This window comes from Aquarana catesbeiana, linkage group LG10 (assembly GCF_042186555.1).
Source record: "Aquarana catesbeiana isolate 2022-GZ linkage group LG10, ASM4218655v1, whole genome shotgun sequence".
Classification (NCBI taxonomy): Eukaryota; Metazoa; Chordata; class Amphibia; order Anura; family Ranidae; genus Aquarana; species Aquarana catesbeiana.
The window spans coordinates 245,542,923-245,568,569 of NC_133333.1; the positions used below are offsets into that span (position 1 = coordinate 245,542,923).

The 25,647-nt window shown below is 43.3% G+C and overlaps 1 protein-coding gene across 2 annotated transcripts in view; it reads right to left on the reverse strand.

Annotated features, from left to right (window-relative positions):
* Positions 1–206: 206 nt before the first annotated feature.
* The window catches only part of MMEL1 (membrane metalloendopeptidase like 1), a 307,801-nt gene continuing 282,360 nt past the window's right edge, over positions 207–25,647 (reverse strand). For both annotated transcript variants that reach the window (XM_073603585.1, XM_073603583.1), the window contains exons 17-23: positions 25,225–25,283; positions 21,819–21,938; positions 21,597–21,730; positions 17,110–17,175; positions 11,721–11,816; positions 4,037–4,113; positions 207–672 (exon numbers count right to left, since the gene is read on the reverse strand). In XM_073603585.1, coding sequence (XP_073459686.1) covers positions 573–672; positions 4,037–4,113; positions 11,721–11,816; positions 17,110–17,175; positions 21,597–21,730; positions 21,819–21,938; positions 25,225–25,283 — 652 coding nt within the window. In that variant the 3' untranslated portion in view covers positions 207–572. The remainder of the gene's footprint in view (positions 673–4,036; positions 4,114–11,720; positions 11,817–17,109; positions 17,176–21,596; positions 21,731–21,818; positions 21,939–25,224; positions 25,284–25,647) is intronic.

Consider the following 25,647-nt stretch of genomic DNA (forward strand, 5'->3'; position numbering starts at 1 on the left):
CACTGATAACCCAAACTTATCTTCATAGCATAAGAAGGAAGTTTTCTGTAGTCCAGCAGGGGGAGCTCAGCCAGTGCTGACAACACTCAATGGAATGTCAGAGCAGCGTTGTCAGCCCACTACAGGAAGTTAGAAGCTTACTTAATTTTTTGGCAAATCAATGGGTATTTTGATCTCCTTGCAATGTTTTAAAGATAGAAAATATGGTGAACTGTGAATGTATTGCAGACATGTACTGCCTATGTTTTTTTTTATTTTATTTGCCCAGACATACACTTTAAATTTTTTAATGATAACAGTCATGCCATTAAAACAGTCTTTTTCCATCACATCTTTACTCCCTAGGGCTTGCTGAGCTGTTAGCAATAGTAACATTTGGTCAGCGGAAACCCTCAAACAATACAGTAGTCACTCTACCTTGTCATTTTTTGCTACCCCCACACCATGGCTCTGACCTGAACACTGGGAAAAGCCAGGCACCTTATTGGCTATAACTGTTCAATATTTGTACGCCAGACATTCTCAGACTGGTTGGTTTTTTTTTTCTTGAGGATCAACAGGATAGACTTCGTCTACCAAACCCGACATCTCTCCACTGGGTGCATCTTTGTGCCTTTTTTACAGTTGAACTCTTCGGAGAAGGCTTCAAAGTTTTGTAAGGATCCCATTACTCTGAAAGACAAAAAAGTACATGTCGTGAAAACTTTCAGTTCTAAGTCAGAATCTGCAAGTTTGTTTAGGGAAGATTGTGTACATTTATAACACAGAAATGCTAATTCCCGGTCATGATTACACACTGACAGCGGTGAGAGCCTGCGGTGCGGAGGATGGTCTATGTGGACAGTTTTACCCCAGATGTCTGCATTCTTAGATGTGCCTCATTTAATCATCAATCATGTGAGTTGTTAAATGTTGTACCTTCATTAAATGTAACCATATTGCTACACTTAGAGGCGCCTCTCTTCTCTTTTATACTCTGTAACTCCTGCTGGATTTTGCTGTTGGGAAAAGGCGCCCTTCCAATAAGAGAGACCTGGAGCAGTTTGCAAAGGACGAGTGGTCCAAAATTCCGGGTGAGAGGTGTAAGAAGCTTATTGATGGTTAAAGGAAGCGACTGATTTCAGTTATTTTTTCCAAAGGGTGTGCAACCAAATATTAAGTTAAGGGTGCCAAGAATTTTGACCAGCCCATTTTTGGAGTTTTGTGTGACATCATGTCCAATTTGCTTCTTTTCCTCCCTTTTTTTGTTTTGTTCCAATACACACAAAGGGAATAAACATGTGTATAGCAAAACATGTGTTACTGCAATACTTTTCTGTGAGAAATACTTGATTTTCTGGAAAAATTTCTGGGGTGCCAACAATTTCGGCCATGACTGTACATGTGGTAGTAGCCCCACCTACTTGTGCCCACAGGACCAGTGTACAGCCTCTAAAGTGTTGATGCCCATGCAAAAAAAAAAAACATTCCTTTTTTTTTTTCTTCTTCGTGGAACTCACATCCTGTGTGGATTGGGATGGCTTTGGACATCCTCGGGTTAAATACTCTCTAAATGCATCCAGATCATGGATAGTGCACTTGCAAACAACAGAGTCATTTAGGAAGCCAGAATGACCATGACTAGTTCTTTAGAAGCCAACAATGGTAGAAGGCATCAGCCCACAATCACCTTGCCATACCTTAAAGAGGAAGTAAACCCTGATGGGTTTTACTTCCTCTTTTTCCCCCCTGCAAAGTAAAAGCATAATGGGCATAAGTAACCTAACAAATGAACTGCTGCCTCAAAAAGGCAATTATACTTTCTAAATGGACAGCCATAGATGGTCTTATTATTTTAGTCGATACTTCTAATTTGAGCATTGCTTACAGAATTTAGCGGCTTGTAACTTCCTTAGATAGTTGGACAGAAGGTGGTGCTGGACCTTAGAGTCGTTTAAAGAGTAGACTTTACTTTGGCCGGGAAGTAGACGGACGGCAGTAGATGAAGGCTGCTCTATTTATCATAGGTGCAAATAAACTGCTTGGAGATCTTTGGTGACTTACTGAAATGTAGAAAACCTGGAGTGCCAGAAGGATGAGACTCTAAAGCCTCGTACACACGATCAGATTTTCGGAAGACCGTCCGTCCGTTTTTTGTTGCATGCTAGTCTCACGTCGAAAGTGAAGAGGTTACTCGCCATCCGAAAATTCTCGTCTGACAGAATACAACTTCAGAAGTAGATAAGAAGTAGTTCTGGGCAGCCGCACAACTTCAGAAGTGACGTCATGTGTTGAATAGTTTTGTATGTATTCTTTCGTTTCTGAGCATGCGTAGTCTTGCTGTTACGATTGTTTTTCGGATGAAAACTGTACTAATTACATGAAAATCGGAACGTTGAGTTCACGTGCGACAGAAATGTTATAGTCCGCACATCCAGCATTTGTCAGATGAAAAATCGGAATCATCTGTCGAAAGCACCGTACTAACGATCCGAAAATCAGCAGAACGTTTCTCAGACGAAATTTTACTTCTAATTTTTGTATCGTGTGTACGGGCCTTAAGTTTCTTGCACTGCAAGGATTGTTTGATGAAATATCTGCAGTATGTGTAAGTGGGACCTGATCCCTTTTTATATGTGGAAGAAGGATAAACCTCAACTGAATTCTTCCAGTACCAGGACTGATGGGAGAAGGGGTGACGTTTCATGTTCAGTGACTCTACAGGTAATTGTATCTCATTCACTTTGCGAAGCATGGGCTGAAGATGTAGGAATAAAAAATAATTTCCCAGTGTTTTTTTTCTTACCTGTATTTTTTTTTTTTTTTATAAACAGAACGTGTTTATTCGTAAGTAAACATACAGGTGTGGTACACATCATGCAATACAACAAAGGGGATACATAACAATTACAAACAGGTAGATTGTCCACATCATGCACCGTAATGTATAGTCTATCTTGACATCTATTTGATTATTATAATTGCATGTTGTGTTTCCTTGCCCTGCCACATGGACTCTCATAAATGTCTATCAGCATACATTATGGTGTATCGATACTTATGTATCTTGGGTTGACAGTCTCCCCCTGGTATACGTTAGGTCGTGCATACCTACTCAATATATGTGTCTGGGATGTCGAGCCACCTTTCCCAAATCTTGTTGTACTTGGTAGGGCACCCCCTGTGTTGGTATATTACCTTCTTATACGGTAAGGTTAAGTTTACTTCCCTAATCCAGGCCTGGATATTAGGGGGGGATGTCCCTCATCCAGTATTTGGCCACTAGCTTCCTTGCACTGAAGAGGGTTTCGTACAGGAAGGTGGCTAGAAACGTATCAATGTTGACGTCTGGGAGCAGCCCCAATACACAGGGTTTGGGATCCAACTGTATGGGCGATCCCATGTGATCATGCAAAAATTTTATGATTTGTGCCCAGTAATTCTGAATATCTGGGCATGCCCATATTAGGTGAAAAAAGAAGCATGAGTGGCCTGCACATCTTGGACACTTTGGGTTCAAACTCGGGCAAAATTTAGCTATTCTTGTCATCGTGAGGTAAGATTTATGTATTATGTACAGTTGGGTCAAACGCTCTGAGAGCCTGGGAGATACCTTCTTAGTATTTTCTAATATCTCGTCCCAGTTTGATTCTTCCAAAGGGCCTATGTCCTCCTCCCACCTATTTTTGGCTGTATCTATATTTCGTGCAACCAAATGTGTTCTCACCATATTGTATAAGGTGGAAATCAGTTTAGCTGGTTCTACTCCTATAATTACATCTATCAGAGGTATTGTTTGTGGATTTGGGAAGCCATCAGCGAATTGGGTTCAAAGAGCATGTCTCATCTGTATATAGCTAAATAACATGTGTGTGTATGTGGGGGGGGGGGGGGGGGGGATTCAAACTCTTCTTTAAGTGATTGGAAGTTTCTCACCCCCATCGGTGTAATTACCCGATATAAGAATATTATCCTCCTGGATGCCCATAGGTTAGCTCCCGGGAGTGACCGGGTTCTTTTAGCTGAGGGTTGAGCCACAGGGGTGTATGTTTCTTACCTGTATTTAAAGGGACTGTGCACATCTGTCTTTATGGAGTGTCGGGCGTACTCTGGGCGATAAGATCCACACCAAACCTGTGTAGAACATTCATTACTGTAACAGTATTTCTACAACATAATCATCAAATTTATAATCACACTATACCAGAAGCTATAATTGTCTATAGAAATGTTCTACTTACTAAATCTAGATGCCATGAAAATGGCTACTTGCTAAAGTAATACTTTATTAATGTTAGAAAAGGAACGGCATTGCTATTAGTGAGATCATGTATATTCAGGGTGCTGCCCACCCTAAATATACATGAAATGGAAAGGTTTCCCCTTGGGGTTTTATTGCCAGCAAAACATTAGTTAAAGAAAATTATGCTCTCTTCCTTAGAAAATTATAAATATTTATTAAGTAAAAATACAAAAAGAACATTAATGTGTTAAAAAACGAGCTCTGGACATAAAGCTAAAACATGTACATGAAAATACAGCTGTGAGTACATACAGAAAGACATAGCATGATATAAACATTTATGTAATCATACTATGCTCCCCAACCCCAACGTGTTTCAACCTTAGAAGTAGGGGTCCCTAGAAGAAGACCGCTAATTCTAAGGTCGAAACGCGTCGGGATTGGGGTCATACACTAGAACTAAGTGTTGGCACAATGGCACAGCACAATATTGATACTTAAAGGGTTCTCAGTACTACAGCACATCGACACATGAGGTCCCAGAATAATATATTAAATTTCCAAACAAGAAAACATTGATACTTTAGATCTTTAGATGACACACTGATATTTGGGGCCCCAGAATAGAGTCATGGTAGGCTGCTTTTGCATTTTCTGTACTTAGAAAGTACCTGGACTTTGCAGTACCATAAAATAAGGTAAGAGAATGCATGATAGGCAGAAATATTAGGTATCTTCCTTATAAGATGAACTAGGGGTGATATATAACAGAGCTGGCCATAGATGGTTCGAATTTTGGCCGGTTCAGCAGAGACAGGCCAAGATTCAAACCATCTATGGGCAGGCTGATTGTAAGCAACTTAACCATCTATGGGCAGGCTGATTGTAAGCAACTTGAGCAATTGTTTGACTTGGGTACAACCACCAGGTCAGAGTTTTGGCATGTGATTATTGCCAGTGGCTATAGCCGCTAGAAATAATCACTGTGTTCTCCCGGCAGGGACGGCTCCCCCGCCAGGAGAACAAAGTAACTAGGCTGGAGGGATTCCCCTAACAACACTGACTGTGTTAATGGGGGAATCACACGATTTTCTTTCCTGCAACTTGGGATTGCAGGAAAGAGAATTGAATCATCTATGGCTTGTCTTACACAGCTATCTAGATGCTCTTCAGGGACTATTCAATGAACTTTTGCATGGACAGAATTGGAAGTATCTATTTTATTCAGTGACAGCTCTCATTTGCTGAAAGAAGAATGGCCCCAGGGGGCATTTGTCCCCTAGCGCCATTCTGCAAATCCTCACCTTTCCCATGTCAGGAGCAATGGCACACTGACACTGGAGGTCCAAGAAAAACATCACAATTACACCTGTGTTCTTAGGCTTATGGCCTTCTGACAAGGGGGGTCCTAAGAAAGTGTCACCCTGAAGGTCGGGATACAATGACACATTGACCCTTGGAATAGTTTTTAAACCTACATTATCTCTTCTTGATTTTACACATGCAAAAACTGAAAATAGTCATGCAAAACACAGCCAATATTAGGCTTGATGCTTTAAGCTCTCAAAGCCTTTACCCTCAGAACACAGATGTCAAAAATGAATAAATGTGATGTTGTTGCTTTATTCTGTAAATTGTTAGCAATTACGAATTGTGTGCAATCTTTGACAGCCTGGGATGTTCCAAATCTGAGTTTCTTTCCCAGTTGTACCAGGTTCAAAGCTAATCAGCACCACTTTAAGCTGTGTCAAACGATTAACTGAAAATTCTATGGTGTATAAAAACCAACAAGGCAATCAAATATATTTTACAGATACAAGTTTTATATAGCGGTTTTGGTTCTAGAAACAGGAATGGGAAATAAAGTATCTAGCAGTGAAACCCAATTCCAGCAAACTCTGTTAGATTACTCGTGAATAGTGATTAGGTTCAGGTTTACGCCAAATCCTGAGTGTTCATGGCTCACTATATAATGTGGGGATTTGTCACAGTAACCATAATGTACTGCCTGGCTTTTGAACTTTGGCCATCTGGCTTAGAAGGGCCAATAAGGGGGCTTCTGGGTAAGCCAGCTCCCTCACTATAAAGGGTGGTTTTCCAGCAGGCATATTAAAATTGTGCTTTTGATAGGAAAAACATAAGGAGTTTTACGTATAAAGAGCATTGGGAAAGATTAATGTAGGGTTTGGAGGCAATGGCGGGTTGGAGTTGAAGTAGAGGCAAATCCTTACTGAATGTCATGATGTCAAGGAGGTAGCACAAAATGTTGTGTATCTTGTAGAATTTGGGCATAGAGGAGGGAAGGGGTGGTTTTTTTTTTCACCTTTTTTCATACTTTGTGTAACACCCTCTAATGTGCTAGGGTTGTTAGAGTAGGTTTTAGTGTAGGTAAATTTGGCTTGGCTAGCAGCCAAGACTGGGTTGAATCTGGGTCAGGGCTGAGTGACTCAGGGAGGCTGAATGACTCATCAAGCAGCACCTCTGGTAACTCCCCCTGCTCTCTGAAACCTTGGAGAAGCTTCCAGAAGTAGAGGGTGGAGGAGGAGATGCTTGAAGTATTGAGGAGGGCCCCAGCCAATGCCCAGCAAGTGGGCTGGCAGGGGATAGGAACCTCTTAAATACTCTTGGGTCAGGCCAGCAGGGGCAGTCGGGTGGAAGATGGAGATGGAGTGCTGTGGAGGCTGTCGGTGGCCCTTGAGGGTGCCCCCTAGTCTGGGGGGGGTGACCTCAGGCCTGGGGCTCGGGTGTTGGAGGGACCCTCTACAACACACGGAGGAAATCCTTCCTGGATGCACGGGAGCAGGTGTGAGGACAGCAGGAGAGAAAGTCAGCACACCCAGGAGATCTCCATAGTGTCAGTCTGGATGGCTGGTGACTGTCGGTCTGGAGAACTGGGGAGCGTCAGTCAGGAGGACTGTGGTGAAGTAGCCAGGAGGGCTAGTGAAATAGGCTGCTGCAGCCAGGAGAGCTGGCAGGGCCTTATCACGTACCTGGTAGTAGAGCCTGATTGGACGAGGAAGGCCTCCCTTACACCTCTGACTCGGGGCCTCTGATAATGTGAACAAAAGGCGCCGGAGTGCAGAGTCGCACGAGTGCCAAGGAATCTCGCAGGCAGCAGGGCGGATGTCCTGGATGGCTGGAGAAGATACTGGAAGGTCTTGGCAGGTAGGCAGCTGGTGCAGGTGACAGCAACAGATAGCAAGGTCAGGCAGGCTGGGTCATACACGGCAAGACAGTCAGATGCAGGGTGCAGGCAGGAACGTAGTCAGGAAGCAAGCCAGGTCTGGAACCAGATGAGTGCAAACAGGAGCCAAGGGAGAAGGCAGAAGAAGGGTCACAGGACAAGCCGAGGTCAATGTAGGTGGAGTTCAAGGGATGGTCAAGACAAGCCGGGTTAACACAGAGATCAGGACACAGGTTTGACAGGTAACAGGGTACACAGGAGCTGAAGATGAAGCAGCACTGAAGCCAGGCATTTGCAGGGTTTAAATAGACTATTTTGGTGCCAGCGTCAATCACAGGTGTGCGCAAACGTTGGCGCGCATGGGGATGCTCGACAGCTTCTGCTTGCACGGCAGTTTGCGCATGTGCACTTCTATGCGCCAATGCCCGTTTCCTACAAGCAAAGGGAATAAGTGTTCTTTTGCGCTTTAGAGTACTTCTAGAGGGGCGAACTTGTCTGCTGGCATGTGCACCCTGACAGCCTGAAGAGGTGGTGCTGGGACCAGTGACCACAGGAGAAAGTGCAATAAATGTGTTAGTGGTGTTCCTCTACATCCTACATGTGTAGGGGCCCAGAGGCCCTGCCTGTAATGGGCCAGTGCTAAAGATTTGTACATAGTGACACCACTGGTGATTCTGCAAGCAAGTGAAGTGCTGGAGGAAGGAAAGGAGCTGCATATAGGACTGTATATACTAGGAGCTGCCCCTGAAGTTTTTCCAAAGTCAAGTGAGCATCCTATAATATCCCTACTCCCCATCCAAATTTTATCCCCTCAATAAAATACAAAAACAAAGAACTGGACTGTTTTCTGACTCTGGGAAACTGTGGAAATTTGGTGTGCCTGGCTGTGTAGGGTGGGGGATCCCTCTTCACCAGCGGTTCCTACACGGGGTGCGCTACATTTGTTACGTCTCAAAGCTGCTGATGTCCTGCCATATCTTTACAGCCCATCCCTGTCCACATTCACTTCAGTGATAACAGTCTGCATGTGTTGTTGATAGGTTAATAAAGTTTGATAGGCACCAAAGACAAGCAAATGGTACAAGACAGGAGTTTCCCACTCACAAAAAAAAAGGTGAACAAGGAAAAACAAGGAAAAAACAAGCTGTAGTTAAATCTGTGGATTCCTTGTTAACCCCAAAAAGTCCACGTAAATGAGCCCATGTAAATGAGTCAATAAAGACTGTATCCACCTCCACACAACACCAGCGGCTTTTCCTTATAAGAGTGAAGCACCCCTGAGAAGATTAAAAAAAAAGAACAGCAGAGGGCACCAGTCTAAGTGCAGTAGTATGAGCACAGTTTTTATTAAAAGACAGTTGGCAACTCACTTTTAGATGTGAAAACAAAGCATGTCTCCATGATACAGATCACTGCTCTCCGTGGGCTTGGCAAGGTAGACGGTCAGGATGCTGCTGTGGCCACCGGCAGAATCAGATGCCACTGTTGGATGAGCCAGGTAATGCTGAGAACCAGGCTGGAACACACAGGGGCACTGGACCGGAAGTGACGTCACCGTGGGCGGAACAGGAAGCAGAGAGGCCCACAGCAGCATACTGATCATCCACCTGACGCACCTACGGAGAGCAGTGATCTATATCATAATGACATGCTTTGTTTTCACATCTTAAAGTGAGTTGTCAATTGTCTTTTATTAAGAACTCTGCTCATACTACTGCACTTAGTCTGGCACCCTCTGTTGTTCTTTTTTTAAACTTTGAGTGGACTTTGAGTTACTAGCTTTTTCTACCAGAGGTGTTAGAGCTCTTACTCTTTGTCAGGGCTGAGCTCCTGCTATTTTCTAGCTGCTTTTTTTTTTAGTGCACAGAGGCTTCTCAGCTGTCGGTTAACTGTTTCCACAGTGACTCACCTGGTTACTAATTACCTGCCTCATTAGTCCAGCCTACAGCCAGCCTCTTTTGGCTATTTAAGAAGCTTAGCTCATTCCCTTCTCATTCTTGTGTGGTCAACACCTCCTGTGTGTTCCTGTGTATGACTTGGCCTGGCTGACTTCCCTTCCGTTACCTGTTCCTGATTTTGCTCCTCACTTTGCTGACTCCTGGCTTCCTGATCCCGGCTCATCTGGTTACCCTCTCTGGCATCCAAACCCTGGCTACTGTTTTTGACTATGTTCCTGAACTGTGTTATTTTTGCTATTTCATTAAAGGTGTAATTTTAACTGCATTTTATGTCTCCGCCTGGTTTATGGTTCCTGACACTCTTGTTTTTTGGAGTTTTTCGCAAACCTGGGTGGTGATAAGTTGGCATTGAGTCACCAAAATATATTAATGGACAGTAAAAAAATCTAGACTGGGTGGATTGTTTCTTTAAATTTGAACTTCATACCTCTGCCTGGCCTGTTTTAACTAAGAGGCCAAAATGTTTTTGTCAGAGCCAACATTAAACATGACTTCAAGTGGATAACCGGTGGATAACCACACACTAATGTATGGAAAATCAAGACACTTTATTGACATAATCCAATGGTCAAAGCGTCATAGTATACACAGGACAGACAGAGTAGTTAATGTGTTTCACGCTAAAAGCTCTTACCCTTTTGCTATAAGTGCTTTCAGTGTGAAACGCGTTAACTACTCTGTCCTGTATATACTATGATGTTTTGACCATTTCATTATTTCAATAAAGCATCTGGATTTTCCACACATTAGTGTGTGGTCATCTACCTAAAAACCCCAAATCTCTATCCTATGTGTCCTATTATTGGTGTCAGTGGAAGGAATAGTGTACTATCATTGGTGTCAGTGGAAGGAATAGTGCCCCATCATTGGTGTCAGTGGAAGGAATAGTGTCCTATCATTGGTGTCAGTGGAAGGAATAGTGCCCCATCATTGGTGTCAGTGGAAGGAATAGTGTCCTATCATTGGTGTCAGTGGAAGGAATAGTGCCCCATCATTGGTGTCAGTGGAAGGAATAGTGTACTATCATTGGTGTCAGTGGAAGGAATAGTGCCCCATCATTGATGTCAGTGGAAGGAATAGTGTCCTATCATTGGTGTCAGTGGAAGGAATAGTGCCCCATCATTGGTGTCAGTGGAATGAATAGTGTCCTATCATTGGTGTCAGTGGAAGGAATAGTGTCCTATCATTGGTGTCAGTGGAAGGAATAGTGCCCCATCATTGGTGTCAGTGGAATGAATAGTGTCCTATCATTGGTGTCAGTGGAAGGAATAGTGTCCTATCATTGGTGTCAGTGGAAGGAATAGTGGCCCATCATTGGTGTCAATGGAAGGAATAGTGCCCCATCATTGGTGTCAGTGGAATGAATAGTGTCCTATCATTGGTGTCAGTGGAAGGAATAGTGCCCCATCATTGGTGTCAGTGGAATGAATAGTGTCCTATCATTGGTGTCAGTGGAAGGAATAGTGTCCTATCATTGGTGTCAGTGGAAGGAATAGTGCCCCATCATTGGTGTCAGTGGAATGAATAGTGTCCTATCATTGGTGTCAGTGGAAGGAATAGTGTCCTATCATTGGTGTCAGTGGAAGGAATAGTGCCCCATCATTGGTGTCAGTGGAAGGAATAGTGCCCCATCATTGATGTCAGTGGAAGGAATAGTGTCCTATCATTGGTGTCAGTGGAAGGAATAGTGCCCCATCATTGGTGTCAGTGGAATGAATAGTGTCCTATCATTGGTGTCAGTGGAAGGAATAGTGTCCTATCATTGGTGTCAGTGGAAGGAATAGTGGCCCATCATTGGTGTCAATGGAAGGAATAGTGTCCTATCATTGGTGTCAGTGGAAGGAATAGTGCCCCATCATTGGTGTCAGTGGAATGACTAGTGTCCTATCATTGGTGTCAGTGGAAGGAATAGTTCCCCATCATTGCTGTCAGTGGAAGGACTAATGCCCCATCATTAGTGTCAGTAGGAAGAATAGTGCCTCATATCAGTGGGAAGAACGGTGCCCCAAGGGCCAGATAAAGGCAGTGCCCCACAGGCCATAATTTAGAGATCACTGCTCTACATCAACCGTGGGTTTATGGTTCTGAGGATTCATGAATTTTCATGTACTTGTCTTTTGGTTGCACTTGGTGGACAAGTGTATTTTTTTATCCCGACCAACCGGGAACTACAGTAGGTAACTATGTCTCAATGTGGCCCTGAATGTAGATGAAAAATTGGGAATGCAAAGCAAGATGATTTATAGATAGTCACTAGGGGGCCACATTACCCTCCACATTGGCACATGTTTAGTGCTGGAAGGTGTCGTGGATTATCCATGGTTTAATAGTTATGAAAGCATTTTATTACAATTACCTGTGCAAAATTCAAAAAGAAAAGCTGCTTGTGTGTCAAATCCAGTCCTGGTAACTTCGGCTCTTTACCGTGTCTCTCCACCCATTTCAGATATGCCTGGAATAAACATAAAGTAGGAAAAAAATCACAAAGAATGCTGTGAAATGCAGTAAGAAACAGAGATCCATTGATGTAAAACCTGTGCACTAGCAAAGGCCAGCACTGGTTTGAGGGCAAAGTAATTGTTCATGGCGTTACATAATATACACATGCAGCATATTCTAAAACATGTAGATGCGGGATCTCATTTTAAAGTGTGTTTTAATTGTAAAGGGGCAGATGTTGCCTTGACATAAATTGCAGCATTCCCTCCAAGAGAACAACCCTTGTCTCAGTCCAGAAAGTCAACCACCAACAATATGGCCTCCCTTAGTGCAGGGACGATTGGCCTAGAGGCTTGTGATATCATGGCAGGAGGTGGACCATCTAGGAGCTAATAGTCAGGCAGTAGGGTTTTTGGTGAATAATTAGACTTTTGAGTGAACTGAGGCTAGAGGTGCCTTAACAATAGGTTGAAAATGCTTTTACTTACAATCCCTTTCTGAAAAAAAAGGGGATGGGGGACCCACGCCATTTTTCGTTATTTCTTATAAATAGAGGGGTTGGCAATTGCAACCGCGAGTCTTTAAATCTGTGATTTGACTCTTTTTTTTTTCTTTAGAAATGACATTTTTGCTGCAGCAGGTTCTATACATAGTACAGATGCGCCACTTTACAAGCAGACAAAGGGGACCCCCCAGGCACTATATTTAACCACTTCCGGACCGCCCGCCGTCGTTTTACATCGCTACTTTGAAGAGGAATACCGTTGTTATGGTAGCAGCTAGCTACCATAAGCCCAGTATCCTCTTCAAGAGCAGGCGGTCCGCTTCAAGATAAAAGTGGTCTCTGTGGCGGATTCGCCGCGAGATCACTTTTATCGGCGGCAGGTGAGGCCCCCCTCCCGCCGCTCTCCGGTGCCCTCCGGTGCACTCCAGTGCCCTCCGCCGTTTACCGTAGTCATTGGTAGCGGCGGAGGCAATCGGATCCTCTCCCTAGCCTGACATGGAGACGAGTGAGGGGAAGATGGCCCCCACCCAGGGCGGAAGCAACGTCAAAACGTCACTTCCGCCCAATGGTCCAATGGTCTTAAAGGGACATTTTTATTTTTTTACATTTTTTTTAAATGACATTTATTTACTTTATTTATTTTTATTGCATTTTAGTGTAAATATGAGATCTGAGGTCTTTTTGACCCCAGATCTCATATTTAAGAGGTCCTGTCATGATTTTTTTCTATTACAAGGGATGTTTACATTCCTTGTAATAGGAATAAAAGTGACCTGAATTTTTTTTTTTTAAAGAACAGTGTAAAAATCAAAAATTAAAGGTAAAATAAATAAGAAAAAAAAAATGTAAACGCGCCCCGTCCCGCCGAGCTCGCGAGCAGAAGCGAATGCATATGTGGGCAGATCCCGCATATGAAAATGGTGTTCAAACCACACATGCGAGGTATCGCCGCGATCGGTAGACTGAGAGCAATAATTCTAGCCCTAGACCTCTCCTCTGTAACTCAAAACATGCAACCTGTAAAAAATTTTAACCGTCGCCTATGGAGATTTTTAAGGGTAAAAGTTTGTCGCCATTCCACGAGCGGGCTCAACTTTGAAGCATGACATGTTGGGTATCAATTTACTCAGCGTAACATTATCTTTCACAATATAAAAAAAAATTGGGCTAACCTTACTGTTGTCTTATTTTTTTATTCAAAAAAGTGATTTTTTTCCAAAAAAAAAGTGTGCTTGAAAGACTGCTCCGCAAATACAGTGTGACAAAAAGTATTGCAATTACCGCCATTTTATTCTCTAGGGTGTTAGAAAAAAAAATATAATGTTTGGGGGTTCTAAGTAATTTTCTAGCAAGAAAAACAGTTTTTAACTTGTAAATACCAAATCTCAGAAAGAGGCTCGGTTCTTAATTGGTTAAAGGAATTTTTCATTTTTATTGTTTGACATAAAGTGGGAACTCCACTTTAAAAAAAAAAAAGGTGTGCGGTCCCTCCCCCCCCCAAAACCCATACCAGACCGTTATCTGAGCATGCAGCCTGGCAGGCCAGGAAAGAGGTGGGGCCCTGAACCAAACCAGACCACATGCCGTCAACATGAGGGGGTGGGTGCTTTGGGGCGGGGGGGGCTCCCCATGGGGACAAGGGCCTCATTCCGACAAATCTGGGTGGTGGTTGTGGGGGTCTGCGGGCAGGGGGTTTATCAAAATCTGGAAGCCCCCTTTAACACGGGGACCCCTAGATCCCAGCTCCCCCCCATGTGAATGAGTAGGGGGTACATTGTACCCCTACTCATTCACCAAAAAAGGGTCAAAAATAAAGAAAAACAGTCGACGGTTTTTGACAAGTCCTTTATAAAAAAAATAAAATAACAATGTCCCCCATTGTAGATCCATCGTCAATCATGACGCTGCCGCCACTGCCGTACCCGAAAAGGCCAGCATGCACCGGTCAATGATGTCACAAGGGGGTGGGCCACCAGATGATGCCACTAGGTGGCCCCACCCCTTACCTATTTAAGAACTGTCAAACGGTAGAGGAGACATTCAGCGGTCAGGCTACCTCGCAGGTGGAGCTTTGTTTTCGGGTCCGGCGGTGCATTGGGCATCGTTATTGACAATGGATCTACTCCGAGGGACATTGTTTTTTTTTAAATAAAGGAAATGTTAAAAACCTGTGTACTGTTTTTATTTATTTTTACAATATACCCCATACTCATTCAAAAGGGGGGGGCGGGATCTGGGGCCCCCTTGTTAAAGGAGGCTTCCAGATTCTGATAAACCCCCTGCTCACAGACCCCCACAACCACAGCCCAGGGTTGTCGGGAAGAGGCCCTTTTCCCCATCAACATTGGGACAAGGTGCTTTGGGTTGGGGGGGGAAAGGGGGCCCCTCTCCAAAGCACCCCCCCCATGTTGAGGGCATGTGGCCTGGTATGGTTCAAGAGCACTCACTTGTCCCCCCCCTTTCCTGACCTGCCCGGCTGCATGCTTGGATAAGGGTCTGGTATGGATCTTGGGGGGACCCCACGCCATTTTTGTTTTAAATTTTGGCGTGGGGTTCCCCTTAAAATCCATACCTGACCTGAAGGGCCTGGTATGGACTGGGGGAGACCCCACGCTGTTTTTTTTAAACATTTTTGTATTGCCCGCTTTGCTTTGTTTACATTTCAGTTGTCAGCGGGGAAACCCACTGACAGCTGGTGAGTCATCAGTTGTTAAGGACGCGGCGGCTGGCTTCCCGCCCGCTGCTGAAGAACCAGCTATTCTTCACACAGAATTTGAATCGGTCAATCACTTCTAATCCTTCTAAAAATTTGGAATTCGTTAGAAAACGACTAAACCAAACTAATTTTAACACATTTCTGCAAAATTCTTTACTATTCGTTAGTATTTCATTCGGAGATTTGGATGTATCCGAATCTCCGATTAAAATACTAACGAATAGTAAAGAATTTTGCTGAAATTCGTTAAAACCAAAAATGTGTCCGAATTTGTATTCAGACCGAAACGAATGGCTGTTTAAAGTTTAATCCCTAAATAACCACAGGCTATGGACTTAAAAAGAACCAGTCAAATTTGGACTTATGCAACAATCTGAATGTTTTGTTTTAGACTTTATTTTACCTGTGCAGACTTAGTAAAATAATTCTATATTCCCATTACTTTTACCTTTGTTATCTGAGGGACTTTAGCTTGAGTGTCATGGGTCAGAGATCTCCTGTCATCCCCCATAAACTGCTTAGTCATACACAGATTGGAGGTAATTTACTAAAGGAGTATAGGCTGAAATTGAATTTGCAATTTGCAAGGAAATTGTTCAAAGAAAATTCCTGTTTTTTTTTATTTATTTTTTTTTACATTTTTCTTGCATGTAATTGGAAATTCTTGCATAGTGAATTTTCACTGCACTACTCCAAAAATTCTCTTTATAGCAACGACATGGGTGATATCATGAGTTGTATGAACTTTTACTTTACCCACGTTGATCCAGCCTTCTGTTTGTCACCTTGGCTCCTCGGGGGTCATACTTCCACAGATCCCGGGCTGGACATCCCTGGCAATCACCATTTGGAAATTTTGCCATATCTATCTTATCTGATTTGTAAGTATTGGGTCCCTTAGGTGGCCACTGGGGCTGGAACAACTTTTTTTTTAATCATGTGATATCACCAAGCATGCTAGAGACACTATATTACCAAAAGTATTGGGACGCCTGCCTTTACACGCACATGAACTTTAAGGACATCCCAGTCTTATGCCCCGTACACTCTGTCGGATTTTCCGACGGAAAATGTGTGATAGGACCTTGTTGTCGGAAATTCCGACCGTGTGTAGGCTCCATCACACATTTTCCATCGGATTTTCCGGCACACAAAGTTTGAGAGCAGGATATAAAATTTTCCGACAACAAAATCCGTTGTCGGAATTTTCGATCGTGTGTACACAAATCTGACGCACAAAGTGCCACGCATGCTCAGAATAAATAAAGAGATGAAAGCTGTTGGCTACTGCCCCGTTTATAGTCCCGACGTACGTGTTTTACGTCACCGCGTTCAGAATGATCGGATTTTCCGACAACTTTGTGTGACCGTGTGTATGCAAGAAAAGTTTGAGCCAACATCCGTCGGAAAAAATCCTAGGATTTTGTTGTCGGAATGTCCGATCGATGTCCAACCGTGTGTACGGGGCATTAGTCCGTAGGGTTCAATACTGAGTTGGCCCCCCCTTTGCAGCTATAACAGCTTCAACTCTTCTAGGGAAGGCCGTCCACAAGGTTTAGGAGTGTGTCTATGGGAATGTTTGATCATTCTTCCAGAAGCGCATTTGTGAGTTCAGGCACCGATGTTGAACGAGAAGGCCTGGCTCGCAGTCTCCGTTCTAATTCATCCTTAAGGTGTTCTATCGGGTTGAGGTCAGGACTCTGTGCAGGCCATTCAAGTTCCTCCACCCCAAACTCGCTCATCCATGTCTTTATGGACTTTGCTTTGTGCACTGGTCCAAATCATTTGGTGGAGGGGGGATTATGGTGTGGGGGTTATTTTTCAGCGGTTGGGCTTGGAAAAAAAGAGACTCGTCTGTTTTAAAAATGATATTAGATAAAATAAAGTTGGGTATAGAGAAGGATAGAAATAGAGAGGGATGAGTGGGCTCCACTAAGCTGGCACTGTAACTAACTCACATTAAAAAGTGTGTCCGCTCTTTAAATACCATGACAGACATTAATTATTGTGACATCTCAATGTCACCATTCTCCGACAGTCTCCCAACTGCAGTAACAGAGGAAAAAAAAAAAAATCTCGCCCTACCTTGTAAGCTTGTCGAACTCCTCCGTTGTCTGCAATATTTTCTCCCAGCGTGATGATACCGCTAACCTGAAAGTGTAAATGTTTTTTTTTTTATAATTCTGCCAGTAATATAAAAACTGACTTTAATTTCATGCTTTATAGAGCCAGTGCAATAAAATGAGCAGACTTATTGGGAAATGCAGAGACAAGGGCTTAGAGGTAAAAGCTTTAAAGTGGACCTGTCATCACCCCATAAAACACGGGTATTTTTGGAACGTTGGACAAAATCTTTGTCTGCAGGAATGTAATTCAACAGACATAAAGTGATCTGTGTAGCTATTTTTAAAGAGAATCTGAAAACACAATGTCAGTAGGGCTGCCACATTTTTGGTTGGAGTTAAACCCGAACTATTTTTTACCATAATTGCACATGGGGGTCAGTGCCTAGTGCAGCAGTTATTAAGGGGCAGCACCAAGCCTTGGCATTTCCAAATGGTTGGTGACACCATTTTCCTTTTTTTGCTTTCCTGTTTTGACCAACTCTGGGAATTTTTCACTAATTTCAGCAAGAGAACTGTAGAGAAAAAGGGGGTGCAGGGGACGTTGAGGCGACTCAGAAGACATTTTACTGATGCTGAGGTGGGGGTGACACAAGAGAAAGAGAACCACAGGTGATCTCAGGATCATCTCTATGGTTTAAGACCATGCTTGTTGTCCCCCTGGCCTTCTATACTTCTCTACTCCTTTATGCATATGCCTTGGGGATGGACCATCATAGGGATCTAGATCAGTGGTCGTCAACCTTTTGGACCTCATGAACCACTAAACTCACGATTTTGAATCCCGTGGACCACTAACATGAATTTTTATATGCCTTATACACACAATGCCTTAGCTCTCTGCCCCCCCCCCCCCCCCACCATCCTTCACTAAAACAGTCATTCTGTTGCCTTATACACACGATGCTCCGGAACGCTGTCCCCTTATGCCTCCCCCCCCCTTTTGCCTTACATAGACCCATCATTGGATTTCACCTCCTTATCCAGCCACGTGCTTGAGTTCCCAGGAGCCGGAGCTACAGCGGAGGCATCGGGTATCAACACGCGCTGATTGTATTGACTGTCAGCGTGCATTGAGAACACTGGAAACAACATTGGACAGTATACATCCGCCACAATGTTGACTTGTGGCAGAAACCCTGGGAACAACCAATATTTTCTCGTGGACCATCAGTGACCCACGGACCACTAGTTGATCTAGATTAGTGTTTCTCAACTCCAGTCCTCAAGGCGCCCCAACAGGTCATGTTTTCAGGCTTCCCATTATTTTGCACAGGTGATTTTATCAGTTTCACTGCCTTAGTAATTACCACAGCCGTTTCATCTGAGGGAAATCCTGAAAACATGACCTGTTGGGGCGCCTTGAGGACTGGAGTTGAGAAACACTGATCTAGATAACGACCAACACTAGGGTGCCTACACTGTAATTATACCCACTGGGAAATATTGCGCTTAAGGATCAAGATACCTGATATTCCCCCTTGCGGTCACCAGTAGAGAAGGGGGTTTTTTAGCCATGGGCTTGTGATATTTGCTGCACATCTGGTTGTAAGGTACAAGATATTACTGCTACTTTTGTCCACTCCATCAAGCTGAATGTGAAACGTGTCAAATTGCCACACCCCCCACTCTATGTACTAGAGGAACTTTAGGTAGTAACTGCTACATTAAAGTTGTACTATGTAGGTGGACTACTATATCTATTGGCTCTATATCCATCTAAGCGCAAATTTTAAAAGATGTCTATATAGTGAGGAGTGTTAATTCAGAGGTATCTTCAATTGTGCAATATATTGTATCTACTACAAGCAATTCTATGTGCAAAGCAGATCTAAACTCTCTCAATATTTTCCTTTAATCCTTATGCTGCTTGCATTGGTCAATAGATAGGAAGGTACAATGGAACCTTGGATTACGAGCATAATCAGTTCCAGGAGAATGCTTGTAATCCAAATCACTCGCATATCAAAGCGAGTTTCCCTATAGAAGTCAATGGAAACAAAGATAATTGACATCTATTACATGCAATACCGCATATGGCCAGAGGTGGTGGGGGGGCGCCGGAGAGCCTCGGAAATACTCGGGGACAGCCCGGAAAACCTCAGAAAGCCTCAGAAACACTCGGGAACTAAGTATTTCCGAATATTTCCGAATGGCTCTGAACGGCTCCGAACCAATCCGAGTGTCCCCAGCACCCACGCACCTCTGGACAAATGCGGTACTGCACCGCCCTTTAGCTTGAATTCTGCTCATTTTGGGAGACAACACTTGAAAACCGAGTCAGAATTTAAAAAAAAAAGTTGCTCGTCTTTCAAAATGCTCGTTAACCACGTTACTCGTAAACCAAGGTCCCACTGTATATTATATTTACTTGTTTTAAACTTGTTTTTTTACAATTCTTCAGTTGTTTCCTGGTTTCTTGCCTAGGTCAAAATGATGTGTAGCGGTGTCCCCAACCCCTAAGGGCCTAGTTGTTCTGAGTCAGGGAGGGCTGACACCCTTCCTTGTAGTGTGGGTTATTAGGTATGGCGGGTGTATTGCAAGTTGGAGTCATGGGCGCAAGACACTTTTTGAATGCAAGAAAAAGAGATTTATTGTCTCTTAAACAGAACAGGTGGAGAGAGGGTTAGGGCCAGGACACCCTTAGGCAGATACAATAGGAATTGGCAGACTCTGAGGCAAACATAATAGGCAGACAGCTATACAGGTGGAGGGCCTTTAAGCTGGATGCAGCAACTGTATTTGTAGAACTGCGGTTTCCTATGGCATCTGAACTTTCAACAGTCAATAGAGATCCATACACGTAACTCACAGTAACCCGTTATAGATCTTCTCTTACATCTCACAGTATCCTATTGTAGAGCTTCACTTACTGAGGTCCCAGTCTCTCACTAGACTTCAAGATCCCAGACGCCACCGAATCTCCTGAGCTCTTCCACAGCTAACCCCCTGTATACTCCTCAAGCTTCACCCCCGCTAACCTGCTGTATACTCCTCAAGCTTCACCCCCGCTAACCTGCTGTATACTCCTCAAGCTTCACCCCCGCTAACCTTCTGTATACTCCTCAAGCTTCACCCCAGCTAACCCGCTGGGTCCCTGGCTTGACACTCTGCTAAAGCTTTCCCACTTCTTCACCGTCCCCGGCTGGTGAAAAGGCTGCTCTGGTACTTCTTCAGACTTCCATATACTGGCCTCTGATAACAGGAGTGGTTGTCCCTTGGTGGCAACTCCTTCCCCTTTACCTCTGGCCTTGATCCTCACTTGCCCCTGGCGATAGGAGTGGTCATCCCTTATGGCAACTGTTTCTCCCTCACCGGTGGCAACGACTCGGTTCCCCACCTGGCGGAACCTCTGCAACTTGGTTGGGCTACCAAACTGAAGACCCAACCCTGCGCTGCTTCTCTCAAACCTGGATAGGCTTCATACAGCCTAGCAGCCAGGTGCTCCCAGGATAGGCCTCCGGATTATAGCCTAGCAACCCGGGTGCCCTGGGTGCCCAATTTGGACATTTTCACTTAGGGGTGTACTGACTTTTGTTGCCAGTGGTTTAGACATTAATGGCTGTGTGTTGAGTTATTTTGAGGGGACAGCAAATTTACACTGTTATACAAGCTGTACACTCACTACTTTACATTGTAGACAAGTGTCATTTCTTCAGTGTTGTCACATGAAAAGATAGAAGAAAATATTTACAAAAATGTGAGGGGTGTACTTACTTTTGTGAGATACTGTGACCACTTAGTGGTGTTTTACTGTGCTTATTTTTTAACATTATTTTTCATCAAACGTATTTATTTAAAAAAGTAATTTTCATGTACCCTAACTCTGTAAAACTGCTCTCCATTAAAGTGATATTAAAGGCAGATTTAAAAACAATAACAAACATGTCATACTTACCTGCTCTGTGCAGTGGTTTTGCACAGAGCAGCCCGGATCCTCCTCTTCTATGGTCTCCCCCCCCCGCCAGTGCTCCTGGCAACTCCCTCCTGACGAGTGCCCCCCCCCCCACCCAGCAAGCAGCTTTCTATGGGGGCACCCAGCAAGGCTTGTTTCTGAGCCATTAACACACAGTGGCTCAGCCCCGCCCACTTCTATCTCCTCATTGGCTCACTGGCTGTGATTGACAGCAGCGGGAGCCATTGGCTGCCTCAGCCTATTAAGAGTGAGAGTCCCTAGAGAGCCAGGGCTCTCGGGCACATTGCTGGATCGAGATGGAACTCAGGTAAGTATGAGGGGAGGCTGAGGGGTGGGGGTGGGGGGGCTGCACAGAGAAGGTTTTTTTACCTTCATGCATAGAACGACTCTAGAATCAGCTGCTGCAAATGCTTACACATACTGAAGGTTTAACATCACTTTAAATGTCACTGACAGCCACATGTTGCTTTGAGCCAGTGGTCTGGAATGCTCTTCTATATTTACAAGGCAATAAAAGAACAAAAGGTACTTGCGTTTTGTCCACCGGCCAAATCCCACGTATAGTTGCCGTATTGGTAGACCATACAACGGGACTGCTCCTTGAAGTGCATCGCTGAATAGTTACTCCACCAGTCGAACATGTTTCCATCCTTGTCAAAATTCCTGCCTGTGTTGAATAATTACATTTAATCAGTTTTAGGGTTTTTGATTGTATCGGTTCTTCATCAACAAAGGAAAAACACTCATTGGGTTACCGTTATCATCAAATCCGTGAGTGATTTCGTGGCCGATGACCATGCCTATTCCACCGAAATTCAACGTTTGAGGTTGGTGCTTGCTGAAGAATGGGGGTTGAAGGATGCCAGCAGGAAATACTGCAAAGGGACATAATTGTGAGCATGCTGTCCTTTGAGAGTTTGTATTAAAGACTGAAGATTTTACAAATACATTAGTGGCCATTTGCGTTTTTGTGGTGCGTTAACCCACCTTATGTTGCACGCTAACATGCATTACATTAAGGCCACCCATTTAAGATGCAACACAGAAGGAAGTAAGCACACATGATATAGACCTGTCCACCATGAAAGTAATAGCAGCCTCAGCTTAACTCGGTCTAAGCAACTCTCCGACTCGTTTCGCCCCCCACCCACGGGGCTTAGTCATGCTCCATGACCTAAGCTGAGGCTGCTACCCTGTTTCCCTGAAAATAAGATCTAGTGTGATTGTCGGTGATGGCTGCAATATAAGCCCTACCCCCCAAATAAGCCCTAGTTAAAGTCTTTGTAGGTCTTATTTTCAGGGTAGGGCTTATTTTCAGGGAAACAGGGTAGGGCTTATTTGGGGGGTAGGGCTTTTATTGCAGCCATCACTGACAATCACACTAGGTCTTATTTTCGGGGAAACAGGGTATTACCTTTGTGACAGACGGGTCTATACCAGTGATGGCGAACCTTGGCGCCCCAGGTGTTTTGGAACTACATTTCCCATGATTCTCATGCACTCTTCAGTGTAGTTGAGCATCATGGGAAATGTAGTTTCAAAACATCTGGGGTGCCAAGGTTCGCCATCACTGGTCTATAGGGTGTGTGGTACCTAGGTTATCAGCCTGCACCCACCCATAGCGGGGTCAATCGGACATAGCTGCAGAAGCCTGAGCAGAGACCCGAAGCGCTATATACACTATATTATCAAAAGTATTGGGACACCTGCCTTTACACGCACACTAACCTTAATGACATCTCAGTTTTAGTCTGTAGGGTTCAATATTGAGTTGGCCCGCCCTTTGCACTTATAACAGCTTCAACTCTTCTGGGAAGGCTGTCCACAAGGTTTAGGAATGTGTCTATGGGAATGTTTGCCCAGAAAGCAAGGTCCATAAAGACATGGTTGAGCGAGTTTGGGGTGGAGGAACTTGACGGGCCTGCACAGAGTCCTGACCTCAACCTGATAGAACAGCTCTGGAATGAATTAGGGCAGGGACTGCAAACCTTCTGGAAGAATGGTCAAACATTCCCATAGACACACTCCTAAACCTTGTAGACGGCCTTCCCAGAAGAGTTCAAGCTGATATAAGGCGCTAAGGGTGGGCCAACCCAACACTGAACCCTACAAACGAAAACTGGGATGCCATTAAAGTTCATGTGCGTGTAAGGGCAGGTGTCCCAATACTTTTGGCAATATAGTGTAGATTCAGAGAAGTAAGTAAGTGGTGATCTCTACAAAATAATTCCTCTCTTACAAAGCTGTTTCCAGAGCAGATCTCCCCACTGGAAGATTTCCCCTCTTCTCTTTTTCTGTTAACAATTCTGGAATTTCTAGAATTTCTGGGTTCTGGTCCCTGCTATGCTGTGTGGTCTTCCTGGTGGCCCATATCTCTCTATTATGTCCTGTAGTGATATATATGGGTCATCAGGAGGAACCACTGGCCACTTTGTTTTCATGATTAACGATGAGCTTGTGCTCAGTCTGAACCCATGGTTTGCTCTACCCAAAAGAAAGCTGTCAGTGCCAGCCCAATCACTTGCGGCCAGGGCATTCCCAGCCCCCCACAGCTACACAAAGAGGCAGGGATGCTCATGACATCAAAGAAGACCATTGTGTACATAGAGCTGCAGGGCAGGAGATGCCACATCTGACTGGTACTGGTACTAACAGCTGCTTTTCAGGTACGGCTGAACATGGGTTCCGACTAAACCCAAGTTCATCACTAATCATGAAAAAAGTTGCCAGTTGCCAGTCATTAGGTTCCCCCTAAAGACTCTTATAGCATTGCAAGACACAGCAGGTAAACAGGCTGGCACTACCAGCTTCCTTCTGTGTTTTGACTGAATCCAAGCTGATCCCTATTCATCATTTATTTTCATGTTTATTTTAACAACAGAGTCACTTTGATCCTCTAATACAGGGGTCTCCAAACTGCGGCCCTTTGCTTGCCTTTATTCTGCCCTTGGGGCAACGTTCCATCCACTGACACCAACAATGCAGCAATATTCCTGCTACTGACATTAACAATAGGGCATTGTTAACTAACTAATAATAACTAACTATTAAATTATATTGGAATTTCCTTTCAAATTTGGCTGTTAGTGAACGTAACGAATACGAAATTATCTGAAGTTACGAATTATCCGAAATAACGAATGCCGCATCTAAACGAATGGAACATAACAAATTAATAATAATAAAAAGCGTTTAATTATTATTATTATTTATTATTATTATTATTATTATTATTAGTATTAATCATTTGTTTTGTTCCATTCGTTTAGATGCGGCATTCGTTATTTCGGATAATGCAGAACTTCGGATAAATTCGTATTCATTACGTTCACTAACAGACACATTTGAAAGGAGAGTCCAATACCTATAATTTAATAGTTAGTAATGGTTATTATTAGTTAGTTATTAGTTATTAGTTATCAGTTATTATTTCAGATTTTTGAATTTTCGGGTTTTCTAATGTTCGTTCTTATTTTCAGATTGTCGTTCTTTCGAATTTTTGGATTTTCGTTCTTATTTTCGGATTTTTGAATTTTCGGATTTTCGAATTTTTGAACTTCCGATTTTCCAAATTTTCGATTTTTGAATTTTCGGATTTTCAAATGTAAAAATTTTTGGATTTTTCGAATTTCAGAAAAATGTGTTAAACGGGAAATAACGAATGCCGCTTCTAAACAAATGGAATGGAACAAATTAATAATAAATAATAATAAAACTTTTTTTATTATTATTATTATTTTTTTTTAACAATTGATTTTTATTGAAGGAATTTTCTTAACAATACAGATTGACATTGTCACGATAATTATTGCGAGAAACTTATTTGCAATAGTTCTTAAGATTATTCTTATACAAATACAGTAATTGATAGTCTGTACCAGCCTACCCCTATTGTTTTTTTTATTATTATTATTATTATTATTGTTATCTATTATTATTAATTTGTTACGTTCCATTCGTTTAGATATGGCATACTTTATTTCGGATAATTCTAATTTTTACTTGTAAACAGGCCTGGTCAGCAATTAAAACTGACACCTCCCGCACACAGAGACACTCCAACTCTTTGGCTGTGCCTCACTTTAACCTAATCGATATGATTCGCTACCATCAACCCATTATATCCACTACATCAGTTTCTGCAAAAGCAGATTCACCTACCGATCTGATTTCGATTTGGTGAATAGAAAGCATCAGCCACCGCTGCTCCAATGATCCAGCTGCAAAAGAGTAAAATACATAATTCCTGAGATCACAAAGAGGGACCTCTTTCAGCATGAAAGCATGTAGACAAATGATACACCCCCACTGTGTCTCCCCCCCCTACCGGGTACCTGAAGGAATTAATATGATAAAAATGATCGGTTGAACCCATTACCTTTATACTGGATTTACAAATAACAAATGCAATGCAGATTTTGGTAATTAAATAGTAAATATGAAGATGGACAGAGATATTGGGTTCCAAATGAGGGACAACTGAAAGCTGAGTCAATGTGTATATCTGAAGCGTAACCAAAAGCAACAGAGACTGTTGCACATTTTAAACGTTTACTAATTGTAAAACCCAATGCAAAGTTAAAA